Source organism: Anas acuta, chromosome 5 (genome assembly GCF_963932015.1).
Source record: "Anas acuta chromosome 5, bAnaAcu1.1, whole genome shotgun sequence".
Lineage (NCBI taxonomy): Eukaryota > Metazoa > Chordata > Aves > Anseriformes > Anatidae > Anas > Anas acuta.
This window is the reverse complement of record NC_088983.1, coordinates 9,018,653-9,043,461: the sequence shown is the minus strand read 5'-3', so window position 1 is coordinate 9,043,461 and position 24,809 is coordinate 9,018,653. Positions and strand designations below refer to the sequence as shown.

Here is a 24,809-nt window from a genome sequence, read left to right as displayed (position 1 = left end):
TACACAAACAAGTACACTTCCATGATAACTCAATTTCTAAATGTTTTGCTATGTCTGCATTCCCTGTATGAAGTAGAATATAGAGATAGATAAGACAGGATGAGAAAAGGATGAGAAAAGACAGGATGAAAAAAAATAAAGATGCATGACTGCACATGCAAATTGTAAAACTTGGGATTGTAATGGGTGAAAAGTCTCAGATTAATTTGTAACCACTGCCATCATATTTAGAAACTGTACTGCCATTAAGCAGTCACTGAGGAGCATAGAGTGGGATACAATCAAACCTGCAAATCAAACCTGGGGTTTTCAGCTGCAGTTTTCAGAACTAGAAAATGCTAATGGCACTATCAGTAATTCATGGTACTTGTTTTATTTTTCATATGGTGAGTTTATTGTGAATTAAGAATACAGACAGTGTTTTAATGATACATATGAAGGCTGTCACATATGCACTCTGGTTTTGGCTGTGCACTTTAGAGAAGCATTAATATAAACAGAGGTAAATAATTATATACATCTCCTTTCCCAGAAAATCTTTGAAGCAATTCCACCAAAGTGTGGCAGATCATTCTGTGCATTTATCTATCCAGTAAATATACACATAAAAATTTATTTATCCAAATTTTTATAATTATTCTTTACCACCATGTTTTATTTTGGTACCTTAAAATGTGAAATATTTTTTTGGTCTTGAATTTATTTATTTGTTGATTTATTTTTGACCTTTTAAGGCTAAATATGACCCACCACAGTAATCAAAAATGAGAAGAGAGGAAGGGGTAAAGACTTAGTCTCTCTACACTAGTATTTTGTTTTCATTTTGCATTTTTAAATGACTGTGGAATATATGCATTACCTTAGCTGAAATAAAGAAGAATAGTTTAGTAAGAAAGCAAAAATAGGTCAGAAATGTCCAAAATCTAAACAGGTAAGTATAATTCTCATAGTACTAGTTTATACTCTGTTTGCAAATAATCTATAATCTAATCATAACTGGCATTGTTTTGAGAAGCATATTTAACAAGTTTGTATGTTGTCATTGAGTGTTTTCAATAGTTTACTTTCATGGTTCGGGTATCTTCTAAGACTTTACTAAAACTATGAACTTCCCTGTACTTGTAGTAGTTGTTGCCTTCGGGGCAGATTTGGATAAAATAGTATTTTTATTACTGCACAGTACAGCACATTCATGTGTCTGAAGATTTAGATGTGGTAAATCCTGTTCAGTCAATAGATTTCATAAATATCAACTTTGAGTTTCGTTCAATTTTTGACTACTGGAAAATCAGGAAAACATTGTTTCTTTTTTTCTCTTTCTCTCTTTTTTTTTTCTCTCTCTCTCTTTTTCTTTTTTCTGTATAGATTATTTTATTTTCACTGAGGGTGTTGAGAGAAGACAATCTTCATTTGGTTGTCTCTCCAGAAATATTAGATTGGCTATCTTTTTCTTCCTCCAACAAGATTAGTTCAGTCCTTGCTGAAGATGTAACTATAGTTCGAGACACTGGAACATTAGATGAGGTCCCATCAATTTCAACTTTTTCACCCTCTGTTGTTTCTTTGGGTGATAAGGTTTCTTGTGCATCGAAAAATACTTCAGGTTTATCTGATGGGCTATCTTCATCTGAGATTCTTCTCTCTTTATGACCTATCTCTTCTTTGTCAACGGTCTTAGCTTTTTTGGAAGGAGACGAGAAACCAAGCTTGGGAAATCTAAACCATCCAGTTTTTTCTGTTTGCTTAGAAGAATCACTAACAGATGTGTCACTTGGTTTCATATCTTCTGGTTTCATTTCTTCTATTTTTTTTACTTCTGTTTTTGAATCTGAGCTTGTTTCATCACCAGAAGATGAAAAGCCAATATTTGGAAGCCAAAATTTGAATCTTCCAGGAGATCTTTTACTATCAGTCTTTTCTTTTTCATTAGTTATGTATTTTTCCTCGTCTTCTAGAGCTTCAGCTACATCCTCATCTTTAGAGAGAGGAGCTGTGGTTATTTCCTCTGGTGACTTGTCAGGATGACTCTCCTCAGGTTTACCAGAGGGCTCTACTTCAACAGCAAATGTTTTTAACTTTGGCAAACCTATCACTCTACTAGATCCTTCAGTCTCAGTGTGAGGTTTATCACATGGTTTAATCTCAGCACTGCCAGGCCTCTGTACATCTGCTCCAAAGCTTTTACCAGAACATTCCATTGATGCATCTTCCACTGAAGATGGCTCCTGGACTAACACTTCTAAATCACTGTGTGATTCAGGCAACTTCACCTTGAGCAATGAGAATCCCAAGGTAGCAGTTTTAACTTCAGATGAAAGAATCTCTGATTCTTTCACTATCTCAGTAGTATAAATTTCACACCTTTCAATAGCAACATGTTCAGGTTCTACTATCTCACTCACTTCTTGGCCTTCTACATATGACCAATGAATGTCTTGCCCTGCATTTGAAAGGGAGGAATCTATGGTAGCAGTCATCTGTGCTGTTTTAATGTCAGGTTCAGTCAGAGTTAGAATTTTGCTCTTTGCTTTTTGAATATTGCCCTCTAGAGTCTCTGGAGTTTCTTCAGGGACAGCAGAACTTGCTTGCAGATGCACCACTTCAATGTCAGAAATAGTTCTTTTTTGATCCAGTACTACTTTTGACACTGAAACATCAGCTTCAGTTGGGAGAGCTTTGAAAGTGAATCTTGGTATTTTTAGCTTGGGAATTTTTATATTTACTTCCAGGCCATCTTGTGATTTGTCCATCGTTTCCTCTGTTATTCTAGCAGATGAGTCCATCTGATCTCGAGTTGGACTTGTCAGGCCAATGGATCCTTCCAATTTCTGAAACTGCATTTCTGCTGTGCCTATTTCAGTTTCAGACACTGAAATGGCTTCTGACTTTGGCAAATTGATATCATCTTTTAAACCCTTTACTTCTGAGTGCAACACTCCGAACTTTGGAATCTTAAACTTGTATGCTTTAATTTTACTTGTTTCTGCTCTGTCTTCTACTTGCTCTTCCACATTTGCAGACATGTCCTTTTCAACACTTTTTTTCACTTGAAATTTCATTTCAGGATCTACTCTGGCAATTTTAACATCCATTTTCACACCTGGAACTTCTACCTTTATATCTTCCAGCTTAGCTACAACATTTGTTGTAGACCATTCACACGAGGGCCATTTTAACTCACTGTCTTTTCCTATAATTTTCATCTCACCTGTCTTTATCTTTCCTGTACTAATCACTGCCCCTTGATTTTGAATGTCTAGCTCTCCCTTTGAAAGACTAACATCTGCTCTGTCCTGTGTTCCGTCCAGAGTAACTTCAGCTGATGATGTTTTAAATTCTGCACTTGAAGCCTCTAGTTCAGTGGTACTTTCAGTCTTTGGGATCTCTGTATCCTGTGATTTGACTTTATGCTCTTGAAGAGACAGAGTGCACATAGGGAGCTTACTTGGTGAACTGCTGTCTCTGTCAATTTTTGAAACACTTATTTCTGGTTTAGTTAATTCTGTTGAAGACACTACGAATTCTGAAGTGTGCATTTTTTGTCCTTCAGCACCACGCTTAACTATGTCTGCATATGTTTCAGTTTTTGGAATATTCACTCTACTATCTGTACTTTCTGCAGATAATGAAATATCTCCTTCCATCTTTGGCAAGCTAACACCAGAACCCTTCACAGATTCTCCGAATTTTTGAATCCCTTCTTTTCCAATAGTAATTTCAGCAACTGCATGTGGTAATGAGAAGTTATCTTCAGGAATACTTGTTTCAGTGTGTTCTTTGGAAGAGGGAATGCCTGCCTGAGTTTTTTCCAGACTTCTTTCAACATCAGCATCACCTTTTTTTTCCTTTGAGGATGTCCGGCCAAATGCAGGTATTCTGAATTTTGGCATTTTAAACCATCCCTGTTGTTCTTCAGTCTGAACTTCTTCAGCTTTAATTTCATGTTCTTCTTTTAATTTGACTTCTTTCTCCTCAGGGCTCTCAATATCTTCCTCTGTCATTGATTTAGACACTGCCTTGGGGCTTATGTCTACCTTTGGAGCTTCAGTGCCAGCTGTCAGAACTTGAGGTGTTTTTGCTTTACAAGCATAAATCCCTAATCCAGGATCTGGTGTATCAGATGTAAATTCTGATGCTGGCACTCCCACAGCAATGTCAGCAATTTCTGTTGTCATTTTTAGCTGGGGTAGCTCAGCTTCTATTTTTGGAGAGCTGATCTCTGACTCTGGGCCTTTCCCTTTTGTCAGGGAGATTCCAAACTTTGGCTTCTGGAATTTGGGCATTTTAATCTTCCCATCAGGACCTTCCACTTTCATCCTTCTTTCATCCATAACTAATGATCCTTCAGTTGCTGTTTCAGGGCTCCTCAGTTCAATTGCAGTATCTCCTTTGGAGTACTTAATACCCGTTTTTTGAATGAAATCATCATCAGAACTTGGTTTTAGGACAACCTGTTGAAAACTCCCCTCTGAGGCAGGCACAGCAGCATCAATCTTTGCTGAGATGACTCCCTTGTCAGTCTGGGAGGCTCCAGTTTCTGTTTTGGAAAACTCCAACGTGGAGATCTTAACTGCAGCTGGTTTTATGCTGATTTGTGCCCCTTCTTCTGTCCTTTTGGAATGACTTCTTTCTATATCAGGTATCTGTATTGAATCATCTCCATCTTTTTGTGTTTTAGGAATAGTAGCACCAGCTTCAACTTTTGGTGAGTGTGTCTGCGATTTGGGAACCTTGATCTTGGAAAGTGAAATTTTAGGCATGACAAACTGAGGCTTTTTAATTGGACTTTTCTGTTCATCTTTTCCTGCAGATATTTCTAGATCAAGGGCTGGCCTAGGATCTTGATCATCACTTGCAGTTCCTCCCACTTCAGTGTCTGTTCTGCCTGACTTTGCAGCAAGTTTATTATCTTCCAAAATTGCTCCAGAATCTGGCTTAACAGTTGTTTCCTTCTTTGGTGACCAATTGAAGGATGGAAGTTTGAATTTTGGCATTTTGAAATGTCCTTCTTTCTCTTCTCCATCTCCATCTGCACGCTTTATTTCCTCTTTATTTTTTAGTGCTGTATCTGAATCCTGAATATCGCTGTCTGTCTTTGGGATAGAAATGTCACCTGATGGGAGGTGAACATCAACTTCTGGTGCCTTATTGTCAGCTTTGGTTGTTTTGAATTTAGGGCTGGATGTTTCTGTTCCTGCACCACATTCCACCTCCAAATTTGGTGCTTCCATGGCAACATCAGCTATTTCTATCATTGCTTTTAGTTGGGGAACCATGGCTTCTGATTTGGATTGGCTGACCTCCTTTTCTGACCCTTTTCCTTTAGAATGTGTCATGCCAAACTTTGGCATTTGGAATTTAGACAATTTTGTTTTCCCTTCAGAACCTTCAGCTTTTATTTCTACACCCCCCACAGCAATTTCACTTTCAGTACTTGTCTCAGAACTCTTCACCTCAAAGGAGCCTTTAGCTATCATCTTAGTATCTGAGGTAGAGAGGCTGGTATCATCAACAGCTGATTTCAATGTTAAGCCATCCTGTTCACATACAGGAAGTATGACCTCACCTGTAGGCATGCTAATATCCACCTCTATTTTGGGAGTTTTGACTTCTGGTTTGGAAAATTCCAAAGTTGGAACACTAACTTTTGGCATTTTTACACCCATTTCTGCCCTTTCTCCACTACTCCTTTTCTCAGATTCCTGTACTGAAACATCTCCGTCTTTTTCTTGCTTGGGGTCACATACATCAGTTTCTAGTACGGGCAGAGAGACCTGGACTTTTTGACCTTTCACTTTAGGGAGTGATATCTTTGGCATGATAAATTGGGACTTCTTGTTTTTTCCCTTTTCACCATCTTTTTCTGTTTCTGTATCCAATTCCATATGAAGGTGTTGATTCTCAGGGATAATTAGTGTTAACTTAGATTCTGTGTCTCCAGATGAAATGGACACATTGGATTCTTCCAGATGTCCCTCAGCTTCAGAAGGAGGAATAGCTTCTTTCTTTGGGGACCAACTAAATGAAGGTAGTTTGAATTTTGACATTTTAAATTTGCTTTCTTTCTCCTCCGTGTCCTTCTCTCCTGAAATTAATTCCTGTTCTGTCTTGCACTTTGGACCATGGATTTCCATTTCTAATTCTGGCATAGCATCTTCTGTTGATGGGAGACTGACATCCAACTTCGCTGCATCAGTAACACATTCGGGTGAAGGCTTTTGTAACTTTAGACTTAATTCCGCATCAGGAATCTGAGATGGATATTCAATATCAATATCAAACATATCAGATGTTGTCTTTTCCTTATCAATTTCAGATTCCACTTTGGAAACAACGTCACTTTCTGATGGCTTTCCCTTAGACCAAGAAATTCCGAACTTTGGTTTTCGGAATTTAGGTATTTTAACTGTATATTCTGTGTGTGCAAGAGATATTTCAGCAGTTGGTGTTTTCATTCCTGACTTCATAATTCCTTCCTCCCAAGAACCATCTTCATTCAAAATTTCAAAATCTGATTCAGATTCTCCAATATTCATTTGATATTTAGTAAGAGTAACATCCCCCTTTAATAAAGGTGAATCCTGCTCAAATTTAGAAGAACTAATATCAACCTTAGAGAAACCCAAACTAGGAATTCTAAACTTGCTACTTTTGGGAGCATTATCTCCCTTAACATCAGAAAACAAATTAGAATCAAGACGACCTGAAATCACAGCAGGAGATTCCTCTGTTACAGAATAACAACTAGATTCTGATTCAGAAACTTCCATAACAGACTTACTCTGTAGATGCTGCTTAGTACTTTTAGGAAGGGAAACCTTAGGAATTCTAAACAAAGAAGATTTAGTTTTAGTAACAGCCTCCTCCTTAACAGAAGTTGTACCTAATCCAACATCAATACCAGCCACTTGGATCTCGGCGCTGGGCAGGGTCACCTCAACGTCGGCGGCTCCCGAGGGCGCCGTCACTTGGGGCTCCTTGAGGCTCACGTCCACATCGGCGGCCACGGTGCCCTTGGCCTCTCTGCTGCTGGACCAGCCAAAGGAAGGCATGCCGAACTTGGGCATTTTGAACTTGCCGTCCTTGGCCTTCGTGGCCTCCTTCTCTGGGGCTTTTGCTTCCCCTTCGAGGGCGAGCGCCGCCTCGGGTGCCTGCAGCTCGACGCTGGCCTTTGGAAGGGTGACGTCGACAGAGGGCAGGCTGATGTCCACCTTGGGAGCTTTGATGTCAGCTTTGGGCATTTTGAGGGAGGGCTTTTCGAGCTTCCAGCCAGCCCCTTCGGTCTTGTCACCGGCAACGTCAGCTTTGAGGCCCAGTGCAGGGCCTTCCCCTGCCACCGTCACAGTGCCGGAGGGCAGGTCAACCTCAGCGGTGGGCAGGCTGACCTCGCCTTTGGGCCCTTCCGCCTTGGGCGCCGACACTCCGAATTTGGGCTTGTCGAACTTGGGCATCTTAAACTTCCCTTTGAGGCCCGTGGCTTCCAGCTCAGCTCCGTCGAGCGAGCCTTCGGCGGAGGGCACTTTCACGTCTACCTCGGGTGCCTGGAGGTCAAGGGAGCCTTCCACGGAGGGCAGCTTGATGTCGGGCGCCGAGATGCTGATGTCGACGGCGCCGGCCTTGACCTCTGCCTCTGGCAGGCTGGCCTCGACTTTGGGCAGGCTGACGTCCGCCTCGACTTTGGGAGCCTTGACGGTCGGCTTGGAGAAGGCCACGCTGGGCACCTTGACTTTTGGCATGTGTATTTTCATGCCGCTGCCCTCCACTTTGCCGGCAGCCACGTCCAGGCTGCCTTCGGCGTCGGGGCCCTGCAGGGTGAGCTCGCCCTCCGGGAGTTCAGCCTGGGCTTTGGGCACGGAGATCTCGCCCTTTGGCAGGCTGACCTGCACGTGGGGCGCTTTGACTTTGGGCAGCTTGACGCTGGGCATCTTGACGTCGGGCATTTTGAACCGGCCTTTCTCCCCGTCTCCGCCGGCGGCTGTCTCGATGGTCACCTCGACGCCGGGAGCTTGGATCTCGGCGCCGGGCAGGGTCACCTCAACGTCGGCGGCTCCCGAGGGCGCCGTCACTTGGGGCTCCTTGAGGCTCACGTCCACATCGGCGGCCACGGTGCCCTTGGCCTCTCTGCTGCTGGACCAGCCAAAGGAAGGCATGCCGAACTTGGGCATTTTGAACTTGCCGTCCTTGGCCTTCGTGGCCTCCTTCTCTGGGGCTTTTGCTTCCCCTTCGAGGGCGAGCGCCGCCTCGGGTGCCTGCAGCTCGACGCTGGCCTTTGGAAGGGTGACGTCGACGGAGGGCAGGCTGATGTCCACCTTGGGAGCTTTGATGTCAGCTTTGGGCATTTTGAGGGAGGGCTTTTCGAGCTTCCAGCCAGCCCCTTCGGTCTTGGCACCGGCAACGTCAGCTTTGAGGCCCAGTGCAGGGCCTTCCCCTGCCACCGTCACAGTGCCGGAGGGCAGGTCAACCTCAGCGGTGGGCAGGCTGACCTCGCCTTCGGGCCCTTCCGCCTTGGGCGTCGACACTCCGAATTTGGGCTTGTCGAACTTGGGCATCTTAAACTTCCCTTTGAGGCCCGTGGCTTCCAGCTCGGCTCCGTCGAGCGAGCCTTCGGCGGAGGGCACTTTCACGTCTACCTCGGGTGCCTGGAGGTCAAGGGAGCCTTCCACGGAGGGCAGCTTGATGTCGGGCGCCGAGATGCTGATGTCGACGGCGCCGGCCTTGACCTCTGCCTCTGGCAGGCTGGCCTCGACTTTGGGCAGGCTGACGTCCGCCTCGACTTTGGGAGCCTTGACGGTCGGCTTGGAGAAGGCCACGCTGGGCACCTTGACTTTTGGCATGTGTATTTTCATGCCGCTGCCCTCCACTTTGCCGGCAGCCACGTCCAGGCTGCCTTCGGCGTCGGGGCCCTGCAGGGTGAGCTCGCCCTCCGGGAGTTCGGCCTGGGCTTTGGGCACGGAGATCTCGCCCTTTGGCAGGCTGACCTGCACGTGGGGCGCTTTGACTTTGGGCAGCTTGACGCTGGGCATCTTGACGTCGGGCATTTTGAACCGGCCTTTCTCCCCGTCTCCGCCGGCGGCTGTCTCGATGGTCACCTCGACGCCGGGAGCTTGGATCTCGGCGCCGGGCAGGGTCACCTCAACGTCGGCGGCTCCCGAGGGCGCCGTCACTTGGGGCTCCTTGAGGCTCACGTCCACATCGGCGGCCACGGTGCCCTTGGCCTCTCTGCTGCTGGACCAGCCAAAGGAAGGCATGCCGAACTTGGGCATTTTGAACTTGCCGTCCTTGGCCTTCGTGGCCTCCTTCTCTGGGGCTTTTGCTTCCCCTTCGAGGGCGAGCGCCGCCTCGGGTGCCTGCAGCTCGACGCTGGCCTTTGGAAGGGTGACGTCGACGGAGGGCAGGCTGATGTCCACCTTGGGAGCTTTGATGTCAGCTTTGGGCATTTTGAGGGAGGGCTTTTCGAGCTTCCAGCCAGCCCCTTCGGTCTTGGCACCGGCAACGTCAGCTTTGAGGCCCAGTGCAGGGCCTTCCCCTGCCACCGTCACAGTGCCGGAGGGCAGGTCAACCTCAGCGGTGGGCAGGCTGACCTCGCCTTCGGGCCCTTCCGCCTTGGGCGCCGACACTCCGAATTTGGGCTTGTCGAACTTGGGCATCTTAAACTTCCCTTTGAGGCCCGTGGCTTCCAGCTCGGCTCCGTCGAGCGAGCCTTCGGCGGAGGGCACTTTCACGTCTATCTCGGGTGCCTGGAGGTCAAGGGAGCCTTCCACGGAGGGCAGCTTGATGTCGGGCGCCGAGATGCTGATGTCGACGGCGCCGGCCTTGACCTCTGCCTCTGGCAGGCTGGCCTCGACTTTGGGCAGGCTGACGTCCGCCTCGACTTTGGGAGCCTTGACGGTCGGCTTGGAGAAGGCCACGCTGGGCACCTTGACTTTTGGCATGTGTATTTTCATGCCGCTGCCCTCCACTTTGCCGGCAGCCACGTCCAGGCTGCCTTCGGCGTCGGGGCCCTGCAGGGTGAGCTCGCCCTCCGGGAGTTCGGCCTGGGCTTTGGGCACGGAGATCTCGCCCTTTGGCAGGCTGACCTGCACGTGGGGCGCTTTGACTTTGGGCAGCTTGACGCTGGGCATCTTGACGTCGGGCATTTTGAACCGGCCTTTCTCCCCGTCTCCGCCGGCGGCTGTCTCGATGGTCACCTCGACGCCGGGAGCTTGGATCTCGGCGCCGGGCAGGGTCACCTCAACGTCGGCGGCTCCCGAGGGCGCCGTCACTTGGGGCTCCTTGAGGCTCACGTCCACATCGGCGGCCACGGTGCCCTTGGCCTCTCTGCTGCTGGACCAGCCAAAGGAAGGCATGCCGAACTTGGGCATTTTGAACTTGCCGTCCGTGGCCTTCGTGGCCTCCTTCTCTGGGGCTTTTGCTTCCCCTTCGAGGGCGAGCGCCGCCTCGGGTGCCTGCAGCTCGACGCTGGCCTTTGGAAGGGTGACGTCGACGGAGGGCAGGCTGATGTCCACCTTGGGAGCTTTGATGTCAGCTTTGGGCATTTTGAGGGAGGGCTTTTCGAGCTTCCAGCCAGCCCCTTCGGTCTTGGCACCGGCAACGTCAGCTTTGAGGCCCAGTGCAGGGCCTTCCCCTGCCACCGTCACAGTGCCGGAGGGCAGGTCAACCTCAGCGGTGGGCAGGCTGACCTCGCCTTCGGGCCCTTCCGCCTTGGGCGCCGACACTCCGAATTTGGGCTTGTCGAACTTGGGCATCTTAAACTTCCCTTTGAGGCCCGTGGCTTCCAGCTCGGCTCCGTCGAGCGAGCCTTCGGCGGAGGGCACTTTCACATCTATCTCGGGTGCCTGGAGGTCAAGGGAGCCTTCCACGGAGGGCAGCTTGATGTCGGGCACCGAGATGCTGATGTCGACGGCGCCGGCCTTGACCTCTGCCTCTGGCAGGCTGGCCTCGACTTTGGGCAGGCTGACGTCCGCCTCGACTTTGGGAGCCTTGACGGTCGGCTTGGAGAAGGCCACGCTGGGCACCTTGACTTTTGGCATGTGTATTTTCATGCCGCTGCCCTCCACTTTGCCGGCAGCCACGTCCAGGCTGCCTTCGGCGTCGGGGCCCTGCAGGGTGAGCTCGCCCTCCGGGAGTTCGGCCTGGGCTTTGGGCACGGAGATCTCGCCCTTTGGCAGGCTGACCTGCACGTGGGGCGCTTTGACTTTGGGCAGCTTGACGCTGGGCATCTTGACGTCGGGCATTTTGAACCGGCCTTTCTCCCCGTCTCCGCCGGCGGCTGTCTCGATGGTCACCTCGACGCCGGGAGCTTGGATCTCGGCGCCGGGCAGGGTCACCTCAACGTCGGCGGCTCCCGAGGGCGCCGTCACTTGGGGCTCCTTGAGGCTCACGTCCACATCGGCGGCCACGGTGCCCTTGGCCTCTCTGCTGCTGGACCAGCCAAAGGAAGGCATGCCGAACTTGGGCATTTTGAACTTGCCGTCCTTGGCCTTCGTGGCCTCCTTCTCTGGGGCTTTTGCTTCCCCTTCGAGGGCGAGCGCCGCCTCGGGTGCCTGCAGCTCGACGCTGGCCTTTGGAAGGGTGACGTCGACGGAGGGCAGGCTGATGTCCACCTTGGGAGCTTTGATGTCAGCTTTGGGCATTTTGAGGGAGGGCTTTTCGAGCTTCCAGCCAGCCCCTTCGGTCTTGGCACCGGCAACGTCAGCTTTGAGGCCCAGTGCAGGGCCTTCCCCTGCCACCGTCACAGTGCCGGAGGGCAGGTCAACCTCAGCGGTGGGCAGGCTGACCTCGCCTTCGGGCCCTTCCGCCTTGGGCGCCGACACTCCGAATTTGGGCTTGTCGAACTTGGGCATCTTAAACTTCCCTTTGAGGCCCGTGGCTTCCAGCTCGGCTCCGTCGAGCGAGCCTTCGGCGGAGGGCACTTTCACGTCTATCTCGGGTGCCTGGAGGTCAAGGGAGCCTTCCACGGAGGGCAGCTTGATGTCGGGCGCCGAGATGCTGATGTCGACGGCGCCGGCCTTGACCTCTGCCTCTGGCAGGCTGGCCTCGACTTTGGGCAGGCTGACGTCCGCCTCGACTTTGGGAGCCTTGACGGTCGGCTTGGAGAAGGCCACGCTGGGCACCTTGACTTTTGGCATGTGTATTTTCATGCCGCTGCCCTCCACTTTGCCGGCAGCCACGTCCAGGCTGCCTTCGGCGTCGGGGCCCTGCAGGGTGAGCTCGCCCTCCGGGAGTTCGGCCTGGGCTTTGGGCACGGAGATCTCGCCCTTTGGCAGGCTGACCTGCACGTGGGGCGCTTTGACTTTGGGCAGCTTGACGCTGGGCATCTTGACGTCGGGCATTTTGAACCGGCCTTTCTCCCCGTCTCCGCCGGCGGCTGTCTCGATGGTCACCTCGACGCCGGGAGCTTGGATCTCGGCGCCGGGCAGGGTCACCTCAACGTCGGCGGCTCCCGAGGGCGCCGTCACTTGGGGCTCCTTGAGGCTCACGTCCACATCGGCGGCCACGGTGCCCTTGGCCTCTCTGCTGCTGGACCAGCCAAAGGAAGGCATGCCGAACTTGGGCATTTTGAACTTGCCGTCCTTGGCCTTCGTGGCCTCCTTCTCTGGGGCTTTTGCTTCCCCTTCGAGGGCGAGCGCCGCCTCGGGTGCCTGCAGCTCGACGCTGGCCTTTGGAAGGGTGACGTCGACGGAGGGCAGGCTGATGTCCACCTTGGGAGCTTTGATGTCAGCTTTGGGCATTTTGAGGGAGGGCTTTTCGAGCTTCCAGCCAGCCCCTTCGGTCTTGGCACCGGCAACGTCAGCTTTGAGGCCCAGTGCAGCGCCTTCCCCTGCCACCGTCACAGTGCCGGAGGGCAGGTCAACCTCAGCGGTGGGCAGGCTGACCTCGCCTTTGGGCCCTTCCGCCTTGGGCGCCGACACTCCGAATTTGGGCTTGTCGAACTTGGGCATCTTAAACTTCCCTTTGAGGCCCGTGGCTTCCAGCTCGGCTCCGTCGAGCGAGCCTTCGGCGGAGGGCATTTTCACGTCTACCTCGGGTGCCTGGAGGTCAAGGGAGCCTTCCACGGAGGGCAGCTTGATGTCGGGCGCCGAGATGCTGATGTCGACGGCGCCGGCCTTGACCTCTGCCTCTGGCAGGCTGGCCTCGACTTTGGGCAGGCTGACGTCCGCCTCGACTTTGGGAGCCTTGACGGTCGGCTTGGAGAAGGCCACGCTGGGCACCTTGACTTTTGGCATGTGTATTTTCATGCCGCTGCCCTCCACTTTGCCGGCAGCCACGTCCAGGCTGCCTTCGGCGTCGGGGCCCTGCAGGGTGAGCTCGCCCTCCGGGAGTTCGGCCTGGGCTTTGGGCACGGAGATCTCGCCCTTTGGCAGGCTGACCTGCACGTGGGGCGCTTTGACTTTGGGCAGCTTGACGCTGGGCATCTTGACGTCGGGCATTTTGAACCGGCCTTTCTCCCCGTCTCCGCCGGCGGCTGTCTCGATGGTCACCTCGACGCCGGGAGCTTGGATCTCGGCGCCGGGCAGGGTCACCTCAACGTCGGCGGCTCCCGAGGGCGCCGTCACTTGGGGCTCCTTGAGGCTCACGTCCACATCGGCGGCCACGGTGCCCTTGGCCTCTCTGCTGCTGGACCAGCCAAAGGAAGGCATGCCGAACTTGGGCATTTTGAACTTGCCGTCCTTGGCCTTCGTGGCCTCCTTCTCTGGGGCTTTTGCTTCCCCTTCGAGGGCGAGCGCCGCCTCGGGTGCCTGCAGCTCGACGCTGGCCTTTGGAAGGGTGACGTCGACGGAGGGCAGGCTGATGTCCACCTTGGGAGCTTTGATGTCAGCTTTGGGCATTTTGAGGGAGGGCTTTTCGAGCTTCCAGCCAGCCCCTTCGGTCTTGGCACCGGCAACGTCAGCTTTGAGGCCCAGTGCAGGGCCTTCCCCTGCCACCGTCACAGTGCCGGAGGGCAGGTCATCCTCAGCGGTGGGCAGGCTGACCTCGCCTTCGGGCCCTTCCGCCTTGGGCGTCGACACTCCGAATTTGGGCTTGTCGAACTTGGGCATCTTAAACTTCCCTTTGAGGCCCGTGGCTTCCAGCTCGGCTCTGTCGAGCGAGCCTTCGGCGGAGGGCATTTTCACGTCTACCTCGGGTGCCTGGAGGTCAAGGGAGCCTTCCACGGAGGGCAGCTTGATGTCGGGCGCCGAGATGCTGATGTCGACGGCGCCGGCCTTGACCTCTGCCTCTGGCAGGCTGGCCTCGACTTTGGGCAGGCTGACGTCCGCCTCGACTTTGGGAGCCTGGACGGTCGGCTTGGAGAAGGCCACGCTGGGCACCTTGACTTTTGGCATGTGTATTTTCATGCCGCTGCCCTCCACTTTGCCGGCAGCCACGTCCAGGCTGCCTTCGGCGTCGGGGCCCTGCAGGGTGAGCTCGCCCTCCGGGAGTTCGGCCTGGGCTTTGGGCACGGAGATCTCGCCCTTTGGCAGGCTGACCTGCACGTGGGGCGCTTTGACTTTGGGCAGCTTGACGCTGGGCATCTTGACGTCGGGCATTTTGAACCGGCCTTTCTCCCCGTCTCCGCCGGCGGCTGTCTCGATGGTCACCTCGACGCCGGGAGCTTGGATCTCGGCGCCGGGCAGGGTCACCTCAACGTCGGCGGCTCCCGAGGGCGCCGTCACTTGGGGCTCCTTGAGGCTCACGTCCACATCGGCGGCCACGGTGCCCTTGGCCTCTCTGCTGCTGGACCAGCCAAAGGAAGGCATGCCGAACTTGGGCATTTTGAACTTGCCGTCCTTGGCCTTCGTGGCCTCCTTCTCTGGAGCTTTTGCTTCCCCTTCGAGGGCGAGCACCGCCTCGGGTGCCTGCAGCTCGACGCTGGCCTTTGGAAGGGTGACGTCGACGGAGGGCAGGCTGATGTCCACCTTGGGAGCTTTGATGTCAGCTTTGGGCATTTTGAGGGAGGGCTTTTCGAGCTTCCAGCCAGCCCCTTCGGTCTTGTCACCGGCAACGTCAGCTTTGAGGCCCAGTGCAGGGCCTTCCCCTGCCACCGTCACAGTGCCGGAGGGCAGGTCAACCTCAGCGGTGGGCAGGCTGACCTCGCCTTCGGGCCCTTCCGCCTTGGGCGCCGACACTCCGAATTTGGGCTTGTCGAACTTGGGCATCTTAAACTTCCCTTTGAGGCCCGTGGCTTCCAGCTCGGCTCCGTCGAGCGAGCCTTCGGCGGAGGGCACTTTCACGTCTACCTCGGGTGCCTGGAGGTCAAGGGAGCCTTCCACGGAGGGCAGCTTGATGTCGGGCGCCGAGATGCTGATGTCGACGGCGCCGGCCTTGACCTCTGCCTCTGGCAGGCTGGCCTCGACTTTGGGCAGGCTGACGTCCGCCTCGACTTTGGGAGCCTTGACGGTCGGCTTGGAGAAGGCCACGCTGGGCACCTTGACTTTTGGCATGTGTATTTTCATGCCGCTGCCCTCCACTTTGCCGGCAGCCACGTCCAGGCTGCCTTCGGCGTCGGGGCCCTGCAGGGTGAGCTCGCCCTCCGGGAGTTCGGCCTGGGCTTTGGGCACGGAGATCTCGCCCTTTGGCAGGCTGACCTGCACGTGGGGCGCTTTGACTTTGGGCAGCTTGACGCTGGGCATCTTGACGTCGGGCATTTTGAACCGGCCTTTCTCCCCGTCTCCGCCGGCGGCTGTCTCGATGGTCACCTCGACGCCGGGAGCTTGGATCTCGGCGCCGGGCAGGGTCACCTCAGCGTCGGCGGCTCCCGAGGGCGCCGTCACTTGGGGCTCCTTGAGGCTCACGTCCACATCGGCGGCCACGGTGCCCTTGGCCTCTCTGCTGCTGGACCAGCCAAAGGAAGGCATGCCGAACTTGGGCATTTTGAACTTGCCGTCCTTGGCCTTCGTGGCCTCCTTCTCTGGGGCTTTTGCTTCCCCTTCGAGGGCGAGCGCCGCCTCGGGTGCCTGCAGCTCGACGCTGGCCTTTGGAAGGGTGACGTCGACGGAGGGCAGGCTGATGTCCACCTTGGGAGCTTTGATGTCAGCTTTGGGCATTTTGAGGGAGGGCTTTTCGAGCTTCCAGCCAGCCCCTTCGGTCTTGGCACCGGCAACGTCAGCTTTGAGGCCCAGTGCAGGGCCTTCCCCTGCCACCGTCACAGTGCCGGAGGGCAGGTCAACCTCAGCGGTGGGCAGGCTGACCTCGCCTTCGGGCCCTTCCGCCTTGGGCGCCGACACTCCGAATTTGGGCTTGTCGAACTTGGGCATCTTAAACTTCCCTTTGAGGCCCGTGGCTTCCAGCTCGGCTCCGTCGAGCGAGCCTTCGGCGGAGGGCACTTTCACGTCTACCTCGGGTGCCTGGAGGTCAAGGGAGCCTTCCACGGAGGGCAGCTTGATGTCGGGCGCCGAGATGCTGATGTCGACGGCGCCGGCCTTGACCTCTGCCTCTGGCAGGCTGGCCTCGACTTTGGGCAGGCTGACGTCCGCCTCGACTTTGGGAGCCTGGACGGTCGGCTTGGAGAAGGCCACGCTGGGCACCTTGACTTTTGGCATGTGTATTTTCATGCCGCTGCCCTCCACTTTGCTGGCAGCCACGTCCAGGCTGCCTTCGGCGTCGGGGCCCTGCAGGGTGAGCTCGCCCTCCGGGAGTTCGGCCTGGGCTTTGGGCACGGAGATCTCGCCCTTTGGCAGGCTGACCTGCACGTGGGGCGCTTTGACTTTGGGCAGCTTGACGCTGGGCATCTTGACGTCGGGCATTTTGAACCGGCCTTTCTCCCCGTCTCCGCCGGCGGCTGTCTCGATGGTCACCTCGACGCCGGGAGCTTGGATCTCGGCGCCGGGCAGGGTCACCTCAACGTCGGCGGCTCCCGAGGGCGCCGTCACTTGGGGCTCCTTGAGGCTCACGTCCACATCGGCGGCCACGGTGCCCTTGGCCTCTCTGCTGCTGGACCAGCCAAAGGAAGGCATGCCGAACTTGGGCATTTTGAACTTGCCGTCCTTGGCCTTCGTGGCCTCCTTCTCTGGGGCTTTTGCTTCCCCTTCGAGGGCGAGCGCCGCCTCGGGTGCCTGCAGCTCGACGCTGGCCTTTGGAAGGGTGACGTCGACGGAGGGCAGGCTGATGTCCACCTTGGGAGCTTTGATGTCAGCTTTGGGCATTTTGAGGGAGGGCTTTTCGAGCTTCCAGCCAGCCCCTTCGGTCTTGGCACCGGCAACGTCAGCTTTGAGGCCCAGTGCAGGGCCTTCCCCTGCCACCGTCACAGTGCCGGAGGGCAGGTCAACCTCAGCGGTGGGCAGGCTGACCTCACCTTCGGGCCCTTCCGCCTTGGGCGCCGACACTCCGAATTTGGGCTTGTCGAACTTGGGCATCTTAAACTTCCCTTTGAGGCCCGTGGCTTCCAGCTCGGCTCCGTCGAGCGAGCCTTCGGCGGAGGGCACTTTCACGTCTACCTCGGGTGCCTGGAGGTCAAGGGAGCCTTCCACGGAGGGCAGCTTGATGTCGGGTGCCGAGATGCTGATGTCGACGGCGCCGGCCTTGACCTCTGCCTCTGGCAGGCTGGCCTCGACTTTGGGCAGGCTGACGTCCGCCTCGACTTTGGGAGCCTGGACGGTCGGCTTGGAGAAGGCCACGCTGGGCACCTTGACTTTTGGCATGTGTATTTTCATGCCGCTGCCCTCCACTTTGCCGGCAGCCACGTCCAGGCTGCCTTCGGCGTCGGGGCCCTGCAGGGTGAGCTCGCCCTCCGGGAGTTCGGCCTGGGCTTTGGGCATGGAGATCTCGCCCTTTGGCAGGCTGACCTGCACGTGGGGCGCTTTGACTTTGGGCAGCTTGACGCTGGGCATCTTGACGTCGGGCATTTTGAACCGGCATTTCTCCCCATCTCCGCCGGCGGCTGTCTCGATGGTCACCTCGACGCCGGGAGCTTGGATCTCGGCGCCGGGCAGGGTCACCTCAACGTCGGCGGCTCCCGAGGGCGCCGTCACTTGGGGCTCCTTGAGGCTCACGTCCACATCGGCGGCCACGGTGCCCTTGGCCTCTCTGCTGCTGGACCAGCCAAAGGAAGGCATGCCGAACTTGGGCATTTTGAACTTGCCGTCCTTGGCCTTCGTGGCCTCCTTCTCTGGGGCTTTTGCTTCCCCTTCGAGGGCAAGCGCCGCCTCGGGTGCCTGCAGCTCGACGCTGGCCTTTGGAAGGGTGACGTCGACGGAGGGCAGGCTGATGTCCACCTTGGGAGCTTTGATGTCAGCTTTGGGCATTTTGAGGGAGGGCTTTTCGAGCTTCCAGCCAGCCCCTTCGGTCTTGGCACCGGCAACGTCAGCTTTGAGGCCCAGTGCAGGGCCTTCCCCTGCCACCGTCACAGTGCCGGAGGGCAGGTCAACCTCAGCGGTGGGCAGGCTGACCTCGCCTTCGGGCCCTTCCGCCTTGGGCGCCGACACTCCGAATTTGGGCTTGTCGAACTTGGGCATCTTAAACTTCCCTTTGAGGCCCGTGGCTTCCAGCTCGGCTCCGTCGAGCGAGCCTTCGGCGGAGGGCACTTTCACGTCTACCTCGGGTGCCTGGAGGTCAAGGGAGCCTTCCACGGAGGGCAGCTTGATGTCGGGCGCCGAGATGCTGATGTCGACGGCGCCGGCCTTGACCTCTGCCTCTGGCAGGCTGGCCTCGACTTTGGGCAGGCTGACGTCCGCCTCGACTTTGGGAGCCTTGACGGTCGGCTTGGAGAAGGCCACGCTGGGCACCTTGACTTTTGGCATGTGTATTTTCATGCCGCTGCCCTCCACTTTGCCGGCAGCCACGTCCAGGCTGCCTTCGGCGTCGGGGCCCTGCGGGTTGAGCTCGCCCTCCGGGAGTTCGGCCTGGGCTTTGGGCACGGAGATCTCGCCCTTTGGCAGGCTGACCTGCACGTGGGGCGCTTTGACTTTGGGCGGCTTGACGCTGGGCATCTTGACGTCGGGCATTTTGAACCGGCCTTTCTCCCCGTCTCCGCCGGCGGCTGTCTCGATGGTCACCTCGACGCCGGGAGCTTGGATCTCGGCGCCGGGCAGGGTCACCTCAACGTCGGCGGCTCCCGAGGGCGCCGTCACTTGGGGCTCCTTGAGGCTCACGTCCACATCGGCGGCCACGGTGCCCTTGGCCTCTCTGCTGCTGGACCAGCCAAAGGAAGGCATGCCGAACTTGGGCATTTTGAACTTGCCGTCCTTGGCCTTCGTGGCCTCCTTCTCTGGGGCTTTTGCTTCCCCTTCGAGGGCGAGCGCCGCCTCGGGTGCCTGCAGCTCGACGCTGGCCTTTGGAAGGGTGACGTCGACGGAGGGCAGGCTGATGTCCACCTTGGGAGCTTTGATGTCAGCTTTGGGCATTTTGAGGGAGGGCTTTTCGAGCTTCCAGCCAGCCCCTTCGGTCTTGGCACCGGCAACGTCAGCTTTGAGGCCCAGTGCAGGGCCTTCCCCTGCCACCGTCACAGTGCCGGAGGGCAGGTCAACCTCAGCGGTGGGCAGGCTGACCTCGCCTTCGGGCCCTTCCGCCTTGGGCGCCGACACTCCGAATTTGGGCTTGTCGAACTTGGGCATCTTAAACTTCCCTTTGAGGCCCGTGGCTTCCAGCTCGGCTCTGTCGAGCGAGCCTTCGGCGGAGGGCACTTTCACGTCTACCTCGGGTGCCTGGAGGTCAAGGGAGCCTTCCACGGAGGGCAGCTTGATGTCGGGCGCCGAGATGCTGATGTCGACGGCGCCGGCCTTGACCTCTGCCTCTGGCAGGCTGGCCTCGACTTTGGGCAGGCTGACGTCCGCCTCGACTTTGGGAGCCTTGACGGTCGGCTTGGAGAAGGCCACGCTGGGCACCTTGACTTTTGGCATGTGTATTTTCATGCCGCTGCCCTCCACTTTGCTGGCAGCCACGTCCAGGCTGCCTTCGGCGTCGGGGCCCTGCAGGGTGAGCTCGCCCTCCGGGAGTTCGGCCTGGGCTTTGGGTACGGAGATCTCGCCCTTTGGCAGGCTGACCTGCACGTGGGGCGCTTTGACTTTGGGCAGCTTGACGCTGGGCATCTTGACGTCGGGCATTTTGAACCGGCCTTTCTCCCCGTCTCCGCCGGCGGCTGTCTCGATGGTCACCTTGACGCCGGGAGCTTGGATCTCGGCGCCGGGCAGGGTCACCTCAACGTCGGCGGCTCCCGAGGGCGCCGTCACTTGGGGCTCCTTGAGGCTCACGTCCACATCGGCGGCCACGGTGCCCTTGGCCTCTCTGCTGCTGGACCAGCCAAAGGAAGGCATGCCGAACTTGGGCATTTTGAACTTGCCGTCCTTGGCCTTCGTGGCCTCCTTCTCTGGGGCTTTTGCTTCCCCTTCGAGGGCGAGCGCCGCCTCGGGTGCCTGCAGCTCGACGCTGGCCTTTGGAAGGGTGACGTCGACGGAGGGCAGGCTGATGTCCACCTTGGGAGCTTTGATGTCAGCTTTGGGCATTTTGAGGGAGGGCTTTTCGAGCTTCCAGCCAGCCCCTTCGGTCTTGGCACCGGCAACGTCAGCTTTGAGGCCCAGTGCAGGGCCTTCCCCTGCCACCGTCACAGTGCCGGAGGGCAGGTCAACCTCAGCGGTGGGCAGGCTGACCTCGCCTTCGGGCCCTTCCGCCTTGGGCGCCGACACTCCGAATTTGGGCTTGTCGAACTTGGGCATCTTAAACTTCCCTTTGAGGCCCGTGGCTTCCAGCTCGGCTCTGTCGAGCGAGCCTTCGGCGGAGGGCACTTTCACGTCTACCTCGGGTGCCTGGAGGTCAAGGGAGCCTTCCACGGAGGGCAGCTTGATGTCGGGCGCCGAGATGCTGATGTCGACGGCGCCGGCCTTGACCTCTGCCTCTGGCAGGCTGGCCTCGACTTTGGGCAGGCTGACGTCCGCCTCGACTTTGGGAGCCTTGACGGTCGGCTTGGAGAAGGCCACGCTGGGCACCTTGACTTTTGGCATGTGTATTTTCATGCCGCTGCCCTCCACTTTGCTGGCAGCCACGTCCAGGCTGCCTTCGGCGTCGGGGCCCTGCAGGGTGAGCTCGCCCTCCGGGAGTTCGGCCTGGGCTTTGGGTACGGAGATCTCGCCCTTTGGCAGGCTGACCTGCACGTGGGGCGCTTTGACTTTGGGCAGCTTGACGCTGGGCATCTTGACGTCGGGCATTTTGAACCGGCCTTTCTCCCCGTCTCCGCCGGCGGCTGTCTCGATGGTCACCTTGACGCCGGGAGCTTGGATCTCGGCGCCGGGCAGGGTCACCTCAACGTCGGCGGCTCCCGAGGGCGCCGTCACTTGGGGCTCCTTGAGGCTCACATCCACATCGGCGGCCACGGTGCCCTTGGCCTCTCTGCTGCTGGACCAGCCAAAGGAAGGCATGCCGAACTTGGGCATTTTGAACTTGCCGTCCTTGGCCTTCGTGGCCTCCTTCTCTGGGGCTTTTGCTTCCCCTTCGAGGGCGAGCGCCGCCTCGGGTGCCTGCAGCTCGACGCTGGCCTTTGGAAGGGTGACGTCGACGGAGGGCAGGCTGATGTCCACCTTGGGAGCTTTGATGTCAGCTTTGGGCATTTTGAGGGAGGGCTTTTCGAGCTTCCAGCCAGCCCCTTCGGTCTTGGCACCGGCAACGTCAGCTTTGAGGCCCAGTGCAGGGCCTTCCCCTGCCACCGTCACAGTGCCGGAGGGCAGGTCAACCTCAGCGGTGGGCAGGCTGACCTCGCCTTCGGGCCCTTCCGCCTTGGGCGCCGACACTCCGAATTTGGGCTTGTCGAACTTGGGCATCTTAAACTTCCCTTTGAGGCCCGTGGCTTCCAGCTCGGCTCCGTCGAGCGAGCCTTCGGCGGAGGGCACTTTCACGTCTACCTCGGGTGCCTGGAGGTCAAGGGAGCCTTCCACGGAGGGCAGCTTGATGTCGGGCGCCGAGATGCTGATGTCGACGGCGCCGGCCTTGACCTCTGCCTCTGGCAGGCTGGCCTCGACTTTGGGCAGGCTGACGTCCGCCTCGACTTTGGGAGCCTGGACGCTGGGCATCTTGACGTCGGGCATTTTGAACCGGCCTTTCTCCCTGTCTCCGCTGGCAGCTGTCTCGATGGTCACCTCGACGCCGGGAGCTTCGATTTCGGCGCCGGGCAGGGTCACCGCAACATCAGCGGCTTCCAAGGACTCCGTCACTTGGGGCTCCTTGAGGCTCACGTCCACATCGGCGGCCACGGTGCCCTTGGCCTCTCTGCTGCTGGACCAGCCAAAGGAAGGCATGCCGAACTTGGGCATTTTGAACTTGCCGTCCTTGGCCTTCGTGGCCTCCTTCTCTGGGGCTTTTGCTTCCCCTTCGAGGGCAAGTGCCTCCTCTGGTTCCTTCAGGTCGATGCTGACCTTTGGAAGGGTGACGTCGACGGAGGGCAGGCTGATGTCCACCTTAGGAGCTTTGGTGTCAGCTTTGAGGGAGGGTTTTTTCTCCATAACTTCCTGTGCTGTCATTGTAACTGTGGTTTTTCCTTTTTTTGTTTCTGAAATTTCATTTTCTGAATATTTTACATTGGTTTTGTATTTTGTTATTTCTATATTTTCTGTTGGAATGTCTGTGTTTTGTTTAAATAATCCCTTTTTTGTTAATTTTATCTTTTTTTCTTTCATTTTTATTTCTCTTTCATCTTTTGTTGTTCCTATTTGAGTGATAGTTTCTTCTTTTTTCTTGGTCGGTGTACTGGTTTCACCCATTTTTACTTCTTCGTCAGGTTTTATAGGCTGTATTTGTCCTGTTGTTTTTTCCAAATGAATGTCTGGTAATGACTCTTTTATATGTTGCTTTTTTAGTGTTGGCAATTCATCTCCTAGTGTGTGTTCAATATTTTTCTCACTTATTTTTTCTTTGGCTATTCCTATTTCCATTTCAGCATTTGGAAATGTCGTATCTTCTCCTGATACTCTCATTTCCATTTTTGCTCCTTCTTTTAGGGATGGCATCTTTGCTTCCTTGTCCTTTAACTGACTGTAAGGTTCCCCTGTCTCATCCTTTGCGGTTGCCCAGGTAAATGTAGGCAATTTAAACTTTGGTAGTCTGAATTTGCTTTCTTTTCCTTCTGTATCCTTTTCACCTGTCTTCATGCCACTGTCCATCTTCAAGTCTTTATCACTCATGGGCATATCATCCTCTGTCTGTGCCTTTTTAACAATATCATCTGATTCAACTGTGCTGTCTTCTCTTGATATTTTAATGTCAGCTTTAGGTATTTTGGCAATTTTGAATGATGGTATTTGCATTTTCAAAGTAGATTCTTCTGATTCAGCATCAGATATGTGAGTTTTCACTTCTAACTTCCTGCCTACCTCTGTAATTTCATCAGCTGTTGTTTCTGGTACAGAACATGGAATATCACTTTCTGGTTTGGTTAAAGCGTTCTCAGTCTCTGGCTCTTTTCTTTTGGGCACTGAAATTTCAGATTTTGTTTTCGGAATTTTTAGTATTTGTGTGTCATCTTCCATTTGCTTTTCTTCTGTTTCCAGTATTTCAGGTGTGTGTAATTCTGCTTTAGCAGTGCCTATTTCTAGACCTCTTACCTGTATGGATCCTTTTGCTGCATGATCCATTATGTCTATGTTAATTCCAGATTCTGCTTCTGTTTTATCAGCTGTTCCTTTCTGTTTCTTTTTCCGTGATTTTGATGAGGCTTGTGGTAGTTGTTTAGTTGGACTTTCTTTCAGATCTGCTGCTTCTGAACTGGGCTTCAGTACCTGTGTTGTTATAGCTGGTCCTTCAGGTACAGTAAGCTTCAGTGCTGATTTCTTTTCCTTTTCTGTTTTAATGCTTATTTCAACTTCAGGGCATTTTTTTTCATGAGTGGGAATACCGTTTTTCATATCTTTTAAGTCTTTTGTTAAAGTTTCATGTAACTCCTCTGTTTTCATTTCATAAGCAGGAGATGTGGTATATTCAACAGTCAGTATTTCAGGACTTTCCATGCTGATATCTTCTTTATGTATCTTTTGTCTTTCAGATAACAGTGTAGCTTTTATTTCTTTTTTTTGCTTGTCTTGAGATTCTCCTTTGGATCTGTGCATTTTGAATCCAATACTAGGGAACTTCAGTTTCTTTTGGCTTCCTTTTTTTTCTTTAATATGAACTTCTTGTTGAAATTGAGACTCTGTGTCTGTGCTTGTAGGGGAAATATCCTGTATAGCAGGCTCATATGCATCAGATGTACTATGAGATCTTCTGTGTCCCAATATCTTTTTATTTTTAATTGACTGGAATTTTGGCCATGACAATCTGTCTTTTTTAGGTCTCTTGCTTCTTCCTACCCTTTGGTTTACAATTAATGTTTCCCTGTCTTCTTCTGAAATAGTTTTTCCTGAAATATGCAGCGTTTCTTCAGGAATGCTTTCACTGAGTTCTTTTTCCTGAAAGAACAAATATAGTTAGTAGATTAAGAGTTAACTAAACATAGATGCAAGACAAAAAATATAGACAATAAAATATATACTATAAAATATGTAGGGAATTGAGCTTTGTATTCACATTATCTGGTTCTTACGTTAAAAAATCCTGAAAATGGAGGATGTAATTCAGGCAGAAATTATATAAAATAAATAGATTGTATGACAGCAATGTGTGGACTTGTGAAAGTCTACCATCGTTGCAAAACATCTCTCTGTATTGCTGTATAAATACATGTATATATGAAGAAAAAAGATGCAAAAATAATTTTGAATGTGGTGAAGACCTGTGAGCAGATCCTGTCTATGGAGATATCAGGGATTAAACATATTTTTATGATAATATTTCATTGCTGAGTTTTTGAAAAAAATATTTACTGGTATCTTACACTTTGAAAATATTGAACATAAATATTAGAGTTTACCTGAGCT

General features: G+C 54.1%; 1 protein-coding gene across 2 annotated transcripts in view; it reads right to left on the bottom strand.

Moving 5' to 3' along the window:
• Nucleotides 1-1,302: 1,302 nt before the first annotated feature.
• Nucleotides 1,303-24,809, bottom strand: part of AHNAK2 (AHNAK nucleoprotein 2) — a 73,111-nt gene continuing 49,604 nt past the window's right edge. For both annotated transcript variants that reach the window (XM_068682563.1, XM_068682565.1), the window contains exon 7: nucleotides 1,303-24,341. In XM_068682563.1, coding sequence (XP_068538664.1) covers nucleotides 1,407-24,341 — 22,935 coding nt within the window. In that variant the 3' untranslated portion in view covers nucleotides 1,303-1,406. The remainder of the gene's footprint in view (nucleotides 24,342-24,809) is intronic.